Source organism: Acromyrmex echinatior, chromosome 6 (assembly GCF_024713525.1).
Source record: "Acromyrmex echinatior isolate Ae372 chromosome 6, ASM2471352v2, whole genome shotgun sequence".
NCBI classification, from domain to species: Eukaryota; Metazoa; Arthropoda; class Insecta; order Hymenoptera; family Formicidae; genus Acromyrmex; species Acromyrmex echinatior.
This window is the reverse complement of record NC_141857.1, coordinates 9,484,048-9,495,883: the sequence shown is the minus strand read 5'-3', so window position 1 is coordinate 9,495,883 and position 11,836 is coordinate 9,484,048. Positions and strand designations below refer to the sequence as shown.

Here is an 11,836-nt window from a genome sequence, read left to right as displayed (position 1 = left end):
GGGAGGTAAGGGGCCCAGGGTAAAGGCCGATAAGCTGACGGAGGAGCTATCGGCCGTCTTCGTGAAACGAGATGACGTGAGAGTGTCTCTGTCCGTCGAGGATGGCCGAGATTCGAGTCTCTGGCCTCAATGATTCGGCCACCCCCACGGAGGCCATAAGAAAGGCGAAGGCCGCCGCTTGGCGCGAGCTCGTCTCCTCCCTGGAGGGATCCGTGGGGGAGGCCCTATAAGATCGTGAGGAAGAAGCTTCGTTCGTGGCCCCCTTCCCTCCCCTCGATAGCGGAAACTCTGGACGCTCGATTCCTGGAGGACGTCTTCTTTTCCACCAGGAAAAGAGACATTCCGGAGAGGGCTAGCCCCCCGTCGGGATGGACGGAGGAGCTGAGCGTCACCGGGGAAGAGATGGAGAAGGCCTTAGAGTAGGCCGCGGGAGGCCGGACCCGACGGCGTCCATGGAAGGGCCGCTCGCCGCTGCCCCTATCATCGGAGAACGTCTGAGGCAGCTCTACACGAGCTGCCTCAGAGAGAGAAGCTTTCCCAAATTGTAGAAGAGGGCCCGGCTTGTCCTTCTACGCAAGGAGGGCAAGCCGGTGGAGAGTCCCTCCGCGTATAAGCCAATATGCCTGCTGGACGATGCGGGCAAACTACTGGAGCGTATCATCGCTGCCTGCATCGTCCTGACCTGTCTCGCGGTCAATACGGTTTCCGAGAGAGGCTATCTATGGTTGATGCTATTAGGCAGGTCCGTGCCCTCTCGGAGCAGGCGGGGGAGGTGGCGTTGGCGGTGTCACTCGACATCGCCAATGCCTTCAACAGTGTGCCATGGGCCCAGGTAGTGGGGGCGATGAGAGAACATCACTTCCTGCCCCCCTATCTGGTGGCCATTGTGGAGGACTATTTCCGGAGGACAAGCAGCTGGAGTTCCACAACAAATAGGGACTCCAGCAGCAGAGGGACACGTCGTGCGGCGTTCCGCAGGGGTCCATGCTGGGCCCCTTACTCTGGAACGTCGCATACGACTCGGTTATCCGCGCGGCCCTCCCCCCCCCCCCGGCTGCTATGTCGTTTGCTACGCAGACGACACGTTGGTGGTGGCCGGGGAAACGACCTGGGAAAGAGCTGTGTGCATGCGAACGTTGCAGTGGCGTGCGTGGTCAGCTCCATAAGGGAGCTGGCCCCTATAAAAACGAAAGCGATCTTCTTCCATAATGGAAGGAGCGGGGTGCCCCCTCAGGCACACATCGTGGATGAGATCCGCATCCCGATGGGGCCTACTATCAAGTATTTAGGCCTGGATGGTCGCTGGGACTTTGTCGAGCATTTCGACATACTAGCCCCGCGGATGCCCTGCTCGGCCTAATGCCCAACCTTCGCGGTCCGAATGCGACGGTCAGGCGAGCGTATATGCATGCCGTCCTATCCGGGACCTATTATGGGGCCCCGGTATGGAGCGGGGAGGCCCTGGCCAGTCGTCGTATTGAAGGCAGATTGTACGCTGCGCAACGGCAACTGGTCCTAAGAATCTGTAGGGCCTACAGGTGTCGCATGTGGCCGCCGTGGTCCTCGTGGGGATCCCCCTTGCCGAATACATGGCTGACGCTCTGGCGGAGACCTACACCAGGGTGAAGGCCATCCGGCTACGTGGGGGGGGGGGGGTTGTAACCCCGGGGACCATTGACCGACTGAGCAGGAAGGCCCGTCGGCGGGTCTTTCGGGAGTGGCGTGCAACTCTCGAGAACAACCCGCCGATAACGAGCGTTCGGACCGTGAAGGTCATCCTCTCCTGTCTTCTAAAGAAATAGGTTGGCAGGGGATGGTGGAACTCTGCCACATGACGCAGGTGCTCACCGGATACGGCTGTTTCGGGGAGTATCTGCGTCGAATAGGAAAGGAGCCGACCGCGCGCTGCTTCCATTGCGACGGGGACCGGAACACGCTAGAGGCTTGCCCGGCCTGGGCAAGCGAGCGCGATGTCCTGGTCCGTGAAATAGGAGACGATCTCTCCCTGCCGGCCGTTGTTAGAGCGATAGTCGGCGGGGAGAGCGCCTGGACGGCATTTTTCTCCTTCTGCGAACAGGTTATGTCGCAGAAAGAGGAGGCCGAGAGAGAGAGGGAGCGGGTGATCGTAGCCCTCCTCCGTTGCCGGGTGGCGGCGGCGACGATGTTGGTGGTGGAGGGAAGGGAGGTAGGCGGCGGGGGACCACGCGGGCGCCGGCCACAGCCGGGTCGCTCGTGCCCCGGGCCTCTTCTCGCGCACTCGCGCCGCCGGTGTCGTTCCACGGGACGAAAATGGCGGCAACTTCCCTCCCCGATACCGGAGGAAACGGAGAATGAAGATGAAGACGACGAGGATGCGTCACGGACGCGGGGAGCCGTGAAGCGGCGGCGAACGAACATTGAGGACACATCGCCGCCGAACCTGGTATGATCCTCCGCGTGTAGGGTCTAGTGTTTCGTCCCTGTCGACCCGTCAGTCCACGACTGCGGAGCTAAGGCGGGGCCTCTGCCCCCCCGCGCGCGGGGGATACGCCGCACCACGAAAAACGTTTTTCGTGGCGCGACAAACTAGCAGAAGAAACTCTCATTTGGCGCTCCTTGAGGGGCTAGGGATCCTGGCAGGGGCCGAGATCCCCAACCCCCGCCCCCCAACAACAACCGGGAGGGCGAGTGCGGGGGTGGTGTCTCCCTCCAGCGCCCGATTCGGGCAGTCAATGCCATGCGCTGCCCGAGGCCGTCTCTCCGACGACGGGCGGGATTGTTTCGACAACAACCGACCGGCCAGAGGGGCTCCCAGAAGTATGCTGCACGCGTTCCTGGGAGCCCCCTCAGCTATGGCTCATTCAGAACACCCGGAGGGGTTTTAGTGGATGCAAGTCCCACATAACCCCGAGCTTTCCCCCGAGGCCCGGGGTATGCATCAGACATTTCCCTTCCGTTACCAAAAAAAAAAAAAAAAAGACTTGGCGGCAGTCGCTGCTGCGTGCTTAGACACGTTTACGCGTGTCTCGCGTATTTTATTTTTAATGTAGCCTCGATTATTCTACTTATTTCTATAGTCAACTGACTCCGGTCTCCCCTACTTTGGAAAGTGATCAACAAAATAGATAGAAATAAACATAATTATAAAAATAAAAACATATTTAGTTAAAATAAAAATTTTTTTATATTTACTTTAAATTTATAATAAATTGCAGGATGCATGTAACTTAAGTAATAATTCATTCATCACGATTAAATTGCACGAAAAAAAATTTAATTTTTGTGATTACGTAACTCGCCAGTGAAAGGATTACTTTATATAGTGGAACAATTGAAGAGAATGTTGTTTATGCTATTATCATCTAATCGTTAAACGGTATAATCTAAAAGCTTCCTATGTCTTGCTAATAATATAACACCTTCACAGCACAAGCGTCTCTGGAAGAGAAGCGGTTGATATTTTTGTAATGCAACAACTTAAACCCGCTTACCGTTATTTGAAAAAAATATTTTTAATTTACGTCGTTGCTTATCTTCAAGAAAATGTGGAGATTGCATTCAAAACTTACCATCACTCTTTACAAAAATGTAATTATGAAAAATAAAAATGAGAAAAGACGAAAGAAGTAAGGAATTAAAAGCAAGAAACAGAAAACAAAGAGCCCATTATAGAATACGTTAAAAAAAAACAAAACCGTAAGAAGGCTAGAAAGCAAGAGAGCAAGAATGCAAGAGTAGATAAAGGAAAAAAATTGTCTGCTATTTCTAACGAATTAATTTTATTTACAGACTTTGATTTAATTTTCTTATCAGTCATTTTAATGTTTCTTATTAATTTCTCAACTGGACATTTCAATTCGTTGCTGTTTATTATTTGTAAAACAAGGAACAACGAATCAACAAATTTATCGTTTTTAGTTACATAGTAATAGTCTATATATTTGAAACTGCATACAAATTATTATATCGATAGTATTTTTATTACAATCTCATCTGCGTTTAAAAGTTATTATAATATGAAAGATAAGAATGATTGATAGAGAAATTTGAATTTAAAAGCATTTTTAGTCAAAACGGATTTAAACCAACCTTGATTGGATTAATGATGTTAATAGTACTTGTACATTTGAATATTATCAAATCCTTCATTAGTAGTTCAAACCTCCGCACTTAAGTTTTCAAATTTGTTATACTGATCATTTTTCTTATTCATATAAAAAAAATTGTCTTAAGATTAGCCAACTTTTCTGTCAACTTTTCTGCTAGCTCTTAAATATGTAATATTATCTAATAAATTGAGAATTTTTAAGAGTTTTTCTATTTAACGAGCATATTCCGTTATTTGCTTTTGAACTGTAGATGTGGTAACTCAGCGAGGACGGCCGACTAAGCGCGAACGATATGTGTCAGATAAGAGCATAAATGTTCATTAACATTTTTTTCAATTGTGTACTCTGTTGCAAAATAATCCATTCATCACAGGCAAGGTACGTAAATACAAAAGTTAAACTTTTTTTTCGTAATTAAATCGTGCAATTTAATCGTTATGAATGAATTACTAGATGCATGTAACTTAAGTTACGTGTATTCTGTAATTCATTCTAAATTTGAAATAAACGTGATAAAATTATCATTTTGCCTAAATGTGTTTTTATTTCTACGTTTAGCTACGTTCATTTGTGTTTATTTTGTTGATCATTTTTTTTAAATAAGTTTAAACTTCATAATTAAATATGTTAATAATGGTAAGAATTAATATTTTTTAAATAATGCACTTGATATATACTCTTAGTCCCGTTCTTAGAACGCGCTTTTATTTCTGAAATTCTATAATGTGACATAAAGTACGAGGGCAAGTCAATAAGTTCTTAGAAAATCTGTCAGAGGACACTCGCAGTGTCATGTCACATTGTTTTTTGACAAGTAGCATCTTTCAGCTGATTACTGTCAAATTTTGAGCGGAATTCATCGCGTGCTTTCATTTCTGTAGACGATTAAAACGAACAATCTTTTTATTTTTTGCAAAATGGAAAAAACGAGTTTTGTGCAGTGATCAAACATCTATATATGAAAGATTTAACGCCAAAAGAAATCAAAGCCAAGTTGAATAATGTTCACAGCACATCTGTATCAGCGTTTGCGACTGTATACAATTGAGTGAATGAATTTAAATGTGATCGTCCACATGTGATGCACCTCGTTCAGGACGTCCAATTGAGACTGCTACGCCAGAAATCATCGATAAAGTCCACGATATTGTTTTGACTGATCGACGAGTGAAAGTGAGCGAGTTTATTAAGGCCACAGGCATATTACATGGCACAGTGATTTCAATTTTACATGAACAATTGGGTATGAAAAAGCTATCGGCAAGATGAGTGCTGCGTTTACTCATTGTGGACCATAAGCGCGACCGTGTGACGATTTCAAAACAATCGGAGATGTTTCAACGTAATCCAGATGAATTTCTGTGTCGATTCGTTACTGTGAACGAAACATGGATCCATTACTTCATACTCGAGACAAAGGAACAGTCAAAACAATGGACTTCATCGAATGAACCAGCTCCGAAGAAGGCGAAAATCGTGAAGTCGGCCGGAAAGATGATGGCCACAGTTTTTTGGGATGCACGCGGTATAATTCAAATTGATTACCTTCCGTCGAAGTAAACGATCAATGGCGATTACTACGCAGCCTTATTGGATCGTTTCAACAACATTTTAAAGAAAAAATGTCCTCATTTGGGAGAAGAAGTGCTCTTCCATCAAGATAATGTACGTGCCCAGCACCGATGGCCAAATTCAACAAATTTCAACGAATTGTTTCCCCATCCAGCATATTCACTAGATTTAGCCCCCTGCGACTATTTCCTGTTTGGACTATTTCCTGTTTGAAACCTGAAGAAATGGTTCGGAGGAAAGAGATTCACCACCAGAGAGCAGCTCATCGCCGAAACAAAGGCTTATTTTGAAGGATGGACAAATCATATTATTCGGATGGCTTGAAAAAGTTGGAGAATCGTTGGATCAAGTGTATCGAGCTGAAAGGAGACTATAGAGAAATAAAAATGAATCGATTAAAAAAAATGTGTTTTACTACGTTTTTTTAAAAACTTATTGACTTTCCCTCGTATAATATATTAGTGCGCTAACATCGTAAGCGCATTTTGAATACGGGCCTTAATATATTTATATGTACATATATATATGTATATATTACGGATAAAGTCCACAAATGAGCACTGTTGACATTGCTTAAGCTGTGTCAACATCGCACACGATTGTGTTGAGCAATGCTGACATTGTACAGCAGGCAATGTTGACACTGTCCACTTGCGGACACTTTTGCCCCGTGACACATATAATAAAACCTAGATAGCAGGATGTCGACAGACTGGTAGCAGATTTGAAAGATGTTAGCAGACTGATGTCGCATTCTATTCTTATTCTATTGACAGAACCTGTTAACATTCTATATAAACAGTAAGACTGACTAGCAGAAATCAAACACGATCTGATAGCAGATTGCGAGCAGAAACCGAACAGAATCTGCTGACATAATTTAACAGCAGATTGGCAGCAGAAAGCAAGAGCAAGATCTGTCATTTTTATTTAAATCGACCTGGTTTCTTATAAGAAATTTTGCGTACGTATATATAAACAGTTATATATAATTATACATAATTATATATTTATATATACTGATGGAAACAATCAATACAGTTTTATTGCTAAAATATTGATTAGCTTCACATTTCAAAATATACATGAGAAAATTATAAAATAGTCAAAAAAATATTCAGAGATTCAGAAAGCACAATCAGAAAGAACTTGGGAATCTCTAGGCGATTTGTCTATTTGATTTATATACGCTAATTTTTATAGGATTCCTGGACGTTTTCTTCTTACGAGAGCAAGTCCATCTCCTGGCGAGACCATATATAAAAATAACAGATTTGCTCAATTTTTGCTGCCAATCTAACGCCAGATTATGTCAGTAGGCTCTGTTCGGTTTCTGTTCACAATCTGCTGTGTACAATCAGGTTATGCAGCAGACTGTTTGGTTTCTCATCAATTTGCTGGCATAGCATGTCAGCTTTATCATATTTTTGACAGCAGATTGTTTGATAGTACAAACTCTGTGTACAATTTGTTGCCTTTCTGTAATTAATAAAATTGGCAGGCTCTGCTCAAAATGGTGGATCTGTCTCCACAGGTTTGGCTATCAGGATATACATGTATATATACGTGTGTGCATAGGTGCATGCGTGCACGTGTATATGCGTGGTATATGTGCGTGTGCGTGTTTTATATACATGTAGAATGAATCTGATAAAATGTATAGTACATTTTTTCAAAAATGACTAAAAAGGAGAGATATTTGTAAATAATAGAAATAAAAAATAAATAGTCATCATTAAAATAGTAATTATTAAAGGGGTATAACACCTTTTACGGCCAAAATCGACCTCATTTTCAAGATTTTTTTTTACATACAAAGAAGTGCGCAATTCAAAATCGGGTCTTTGGGCTTTTTTATTTACATATTAAAGACACTGAACATATTTTTTGTTTTTGAAAAATCATCATGGTTTATAAAATAAACGCCGTCAAAAGAGGCCGCTAGCGTCGCGTATGTCTTGCTGATGTACACGATTGTGGCTGACTGGAGTGACCTAAAGCAAAAATACAAATTGGTTCTTAATCTGTGATAGTTTGGCTAAGGTAGTACCGGTGGATTTTAAAAAATATCAATTTTTGAGAAAATGGCGCGACTTTGAAAAAAAAAATCGAATTTTCGCCTAAAAATCTGACATAAAATCGATTGCCAAAAAAAATCTAGTGATTCTTTTTAAAAAAGGCTGGGTAGTACCATAAAGGCACCCATGCTGAGTATAAAGATATTTGATTTTTGTCGATCGGATAAAAATTGTGGGCGTTGTAATGTACACCAGCTTGAAAAATAGTGTTTTTCAGAAAACGCGTTTTAAGTTTTGGTACGAGAAATCTTGCAATTATTAGCTTATTACCTTAATCGGCAATGCCTGGCCCGTACAATTGTCCTTCCAAATTAAGGTCCTCATCATCTTTAGCCTTTTTATTGGACATGTCAAGTCTCCGAGCTGTTTTAGCTTCCGCAGTCATGGCGCGCTCGGCTGCGCGGATCCGCCGTTCATCGGTTTTTATGCAAAAGTTGTAGCAGGTGGTACCGATCGTTAAGTTAAAAACTTGCATAATTTCCAATACACTTTTTAGGCCATCGTTGAAATTACAAACAGCAATATTTGCAGCAATATCAACGATCGCCTTGCTGCTGTGGACCCCTTTCGGCGCTATAGACCACAGCACAGAGTTGAAGCTCTCGTTGTTATTTTGAGTATACCCGTCAAGACAGCGGGATAATAAATCGTCAGAACTTAATTCTTCGTAGATAGGCTTGACTGTTTTGAAAACTTCATCCCGAAATACTTGACAAACACAAGAGAAAGGCAGCGAGCTCGGTGAGCGCCCCGAGGCCCTCTCCTCGCGCTAGAGGTAACACACAAGCATAGCTGTTTTCGACGTGAAATAAATTCAAGATCGCTTAGGCGTTAATGGGATCATATTCTAGACATCTTAAAGTATCATTTAAGCCAATAAAAAATTTTTTTTATTTTTTGAAGCCGCAAAGGTATTATACCCCTTTAATATATTGGATTAATTGAATTATTTGAATGTCGCACTATTATATATCAGATATTTTAATACAACAATTATATAGGGTGTCCCATTTTAAATATTGCATTAAAATTTCTTGAAAACTAGGATAGATATGGAAAAATATTTCAAACAAAAGTTGTATGATTCGGAAGAGGACATAAGATGGTATTTTGGATGGTGTTGTTGTCATATCGATTTTTTTAAATGAAACACCATATTTTTTATTCCAAAATCTAATAGCTGATGTCGAAAGTTTTCCAAAACGCTATAAGAAAATATTTTTTCATTAAGTACTTTTTGAGTTATGATGCTTGAAAGTTACAGTACCGTCGGCATTAGCATTACGCAAAATATTCGACCGACGACTAAAACCTCTTAAATGTTGTTCAGGATCATGTCCTAGCTAATACTTATAGTATACTTTCATAGTATATTTCTTTTTTTCATTTTTACGTAGAAAATAAGAAGAATAACCAATGATATCTTCAAACTAGACAACTTTTGTTTAAAACATTTTTTCGTATGTACCATAGTTTTCGAGAAATCTTAATGCATTATTTAAAATGGGGCATCCTGTACAACTTTATTGAACATTATTGAATGAATAAAAAATATCTCTTTCTATTTAAAAAAAGAATACTTTGATAAATAGTATGAAAACCAAGAATATTTAAAGTTATTCAAAAACATCAAAATATATTCTCTTATACATACATTCTGTCAAAAAAGTACCGGGAATTGATCATTTAAAAAGCCCGCTTAAAGGAATTGTTAAAATTCTTTTTGTCGCTAAGTTGGCATAACTGTCCTCTATACTGACGCGGAGTTGGAGTGCCATCTATCATTTAATGTGATTATAGTGCTCGATTTTATCAGTTCATCTCAAGTGTGTTTTGCGATTTTTACAATGAATGAAAAGATCAAACAAAGAATTTGTCTCAAATTTTGTATTGCAAATGGAATTTCGTGTGCCGAATCGCTGAAGATGTTACAGAAGGCTTACGGTGAATCAACTTTATCAAAAACACGTGCATATGAATGGTACAGTGCATTGAAAAGCGGTCGAGATGTAGTGAAAAACCACGTCAAAGTCGATCAAAAGTCAAAGTGATGTTAACTGTTTTCTTTGATTGTCGTGGTGTTGTGCACTCGGAATTTTTGCCAGAAGGTCAGACGGTAAATAAAGAATATTATCTGGGCGTTATGCGGCGTTTGAGAGAGCAAATTCGTCGAAAAAGGCCAGATTTGTGGAAAACAAACTCATGGATTTTGCACCATGATAACGCATCATCTCACAAGGCTATCATTATGAACGAATTTCTGACCAAAAACTCAACAAATATCATCGAACAACCACCGTATTCACCAGATATGGCTCCGGCTGACTTTTTTCTCTTTCCAAAACTCAAATTACCACTTCGAGGCACTCGTTTTCAGTCGATAGAAGACATAAAAGAGAATTCGCGGCGAGAACTGAAGTCGATTCCGGAAAATGCGTTTAAAAAATGTTTTGATGATTGGATTATTCGTTGGCATAAATGTATTATTTCGAAAGGAGTCTACTTTGAAGGCGATACAATAAATTTGAATGAATAATAACTATTTTGTGTTTTATTGACCAATTCCCGGTACTTTTTTGACAGAATGTAACTGTTGTGTGTTTCGCGGATTTTCTCCGTGTCTAGATCCATTCTTGGAATGCCAAGTTTCGTGAGTCTTGCAGTCCACTTCATCAGGACAAGGAGCAGCCTGATACTAGTAAAGAGTATTACAAAACAGTTATATAGAAAGCACCCGTGGAAGTCTCAAGAATATTACTCTCTTATATATTTATCCTATAATTTTGATACAAGTATTTTTTTATCTTTAACTATTTTTGAAAATAATGTAGTGAATTTTTTATCAGATTCATTCTGTATATATATGTATATGTAAAAATACAATAAAATTATTTTACATACAATGTAAATATGTAGAGTATCTCAAAATTTATGATAAATATTTTAAGTACTAATTTTTTAAAAACTAAAAATTTAATTTAAAAATTGCAAATGACATGGCTAAAATTTCGCGCGCTCAAAGATAGCAAAATAATTATTGTGAAAGTACGTCCTTGAACCTCATATCTTTGATAATAAAATTTAGCACTTTCAAATTAATTATCTTGTCATTATTGAGTGCATGAAATTTTTGATTTGTTATTTATAAAATTCTTATTTTCCCATTTGAAAATTATCATAGTTTTAGCATTTTCGTATTATATTTTTCATTTTAAAATGTTACAAATAATTTGTTTTTATAATATTTATTGTCAATTTTGAAAACACTCTGTATATAATTACATTTTCTATATAAATATTAATATAAATTATTTGTTATTGTTTGTTTCAGGAAGGACGTTCCAAAAGCGCATCCAAGAAAGGTTTTTAAGAAGACGTTTCAAGCGCAGATAAATTATTTCTTATTAAATTATTATATTTAAATTATTTCTTATTATATAAAAATAATATTATTTAATAAAGTTACATTTAATATTGTAATATTTAAGATAATATTGTATTGAAATTATATTATGAGGTTATATTAAGATTATATTATTTTATATTTAAAATTATATTTCACTTATAAGATTATATTTAATAATATTAAATAAGGTTAAATACTATTAAATAATATTAAATAATTCATATATTAATGTATATTAGAACTTAAAGTATTATAAGATTAAAATATTATATTTATATTATAATATTTTAGAATTAAATAAAATGTTATTATGATACAAATAATGATGATGATAATGTAATAATAATATTGATAATATATAATGTGATAAGAATAACGATGATGATAATGACAATAATAATGAGAATAACGATGATAATAATGATGATAATATTATTGAAGCAATAAACAATTAAATTTTAACAAAGTTATGTCTTGTATTATTTTTTCCTTGTAAAAATTTTTCATTCATTTATTGTTATTTTATTATATTATCTTTAACTTATATGTATTTCAACAATATTTATTAATTTTCATTACTTTCACTAACTTTTTTTATGACATACTTTCTAATTTTATATTTTTTATTTGCTTTTATTCTCATTTGCGGATTTTTAACATTACTAAAAAAGAATTACAGTTCAACAAAATTT

General features: G+C 38.9%; 1 protein-coding gene across 1 annotated transcript; it reads left to right on the top strand.

The window, feature by feature from the left end:
• The first annotated feature begins 1,687 nt into the window (after nucleotides 1-1,687).
• Nucleotides 1,688-11,463, top strand: LOC147909369 (uncharacterized). Its single transcript, XM_087407462.1, has 2 exons — nucleotides 1,688-10,436; nucleotides 11,070-11,463. The coding sequence occupies exon 1, from the start codon at nucleotides 1,814-1,816 to the stop codon at nucleotides 2,426-2,428; it is 615 nt and encodes a 204-aa protein (XP_087263588.1). The 5' UTR covers nucleotides 1,688-1,813; the 3' UTR covers nucleotides 2,429-10,436; nucleotides 11,070-11,463.
• Nucleotides 11,464-11,836: the final 373 nt, after the last annotated feature.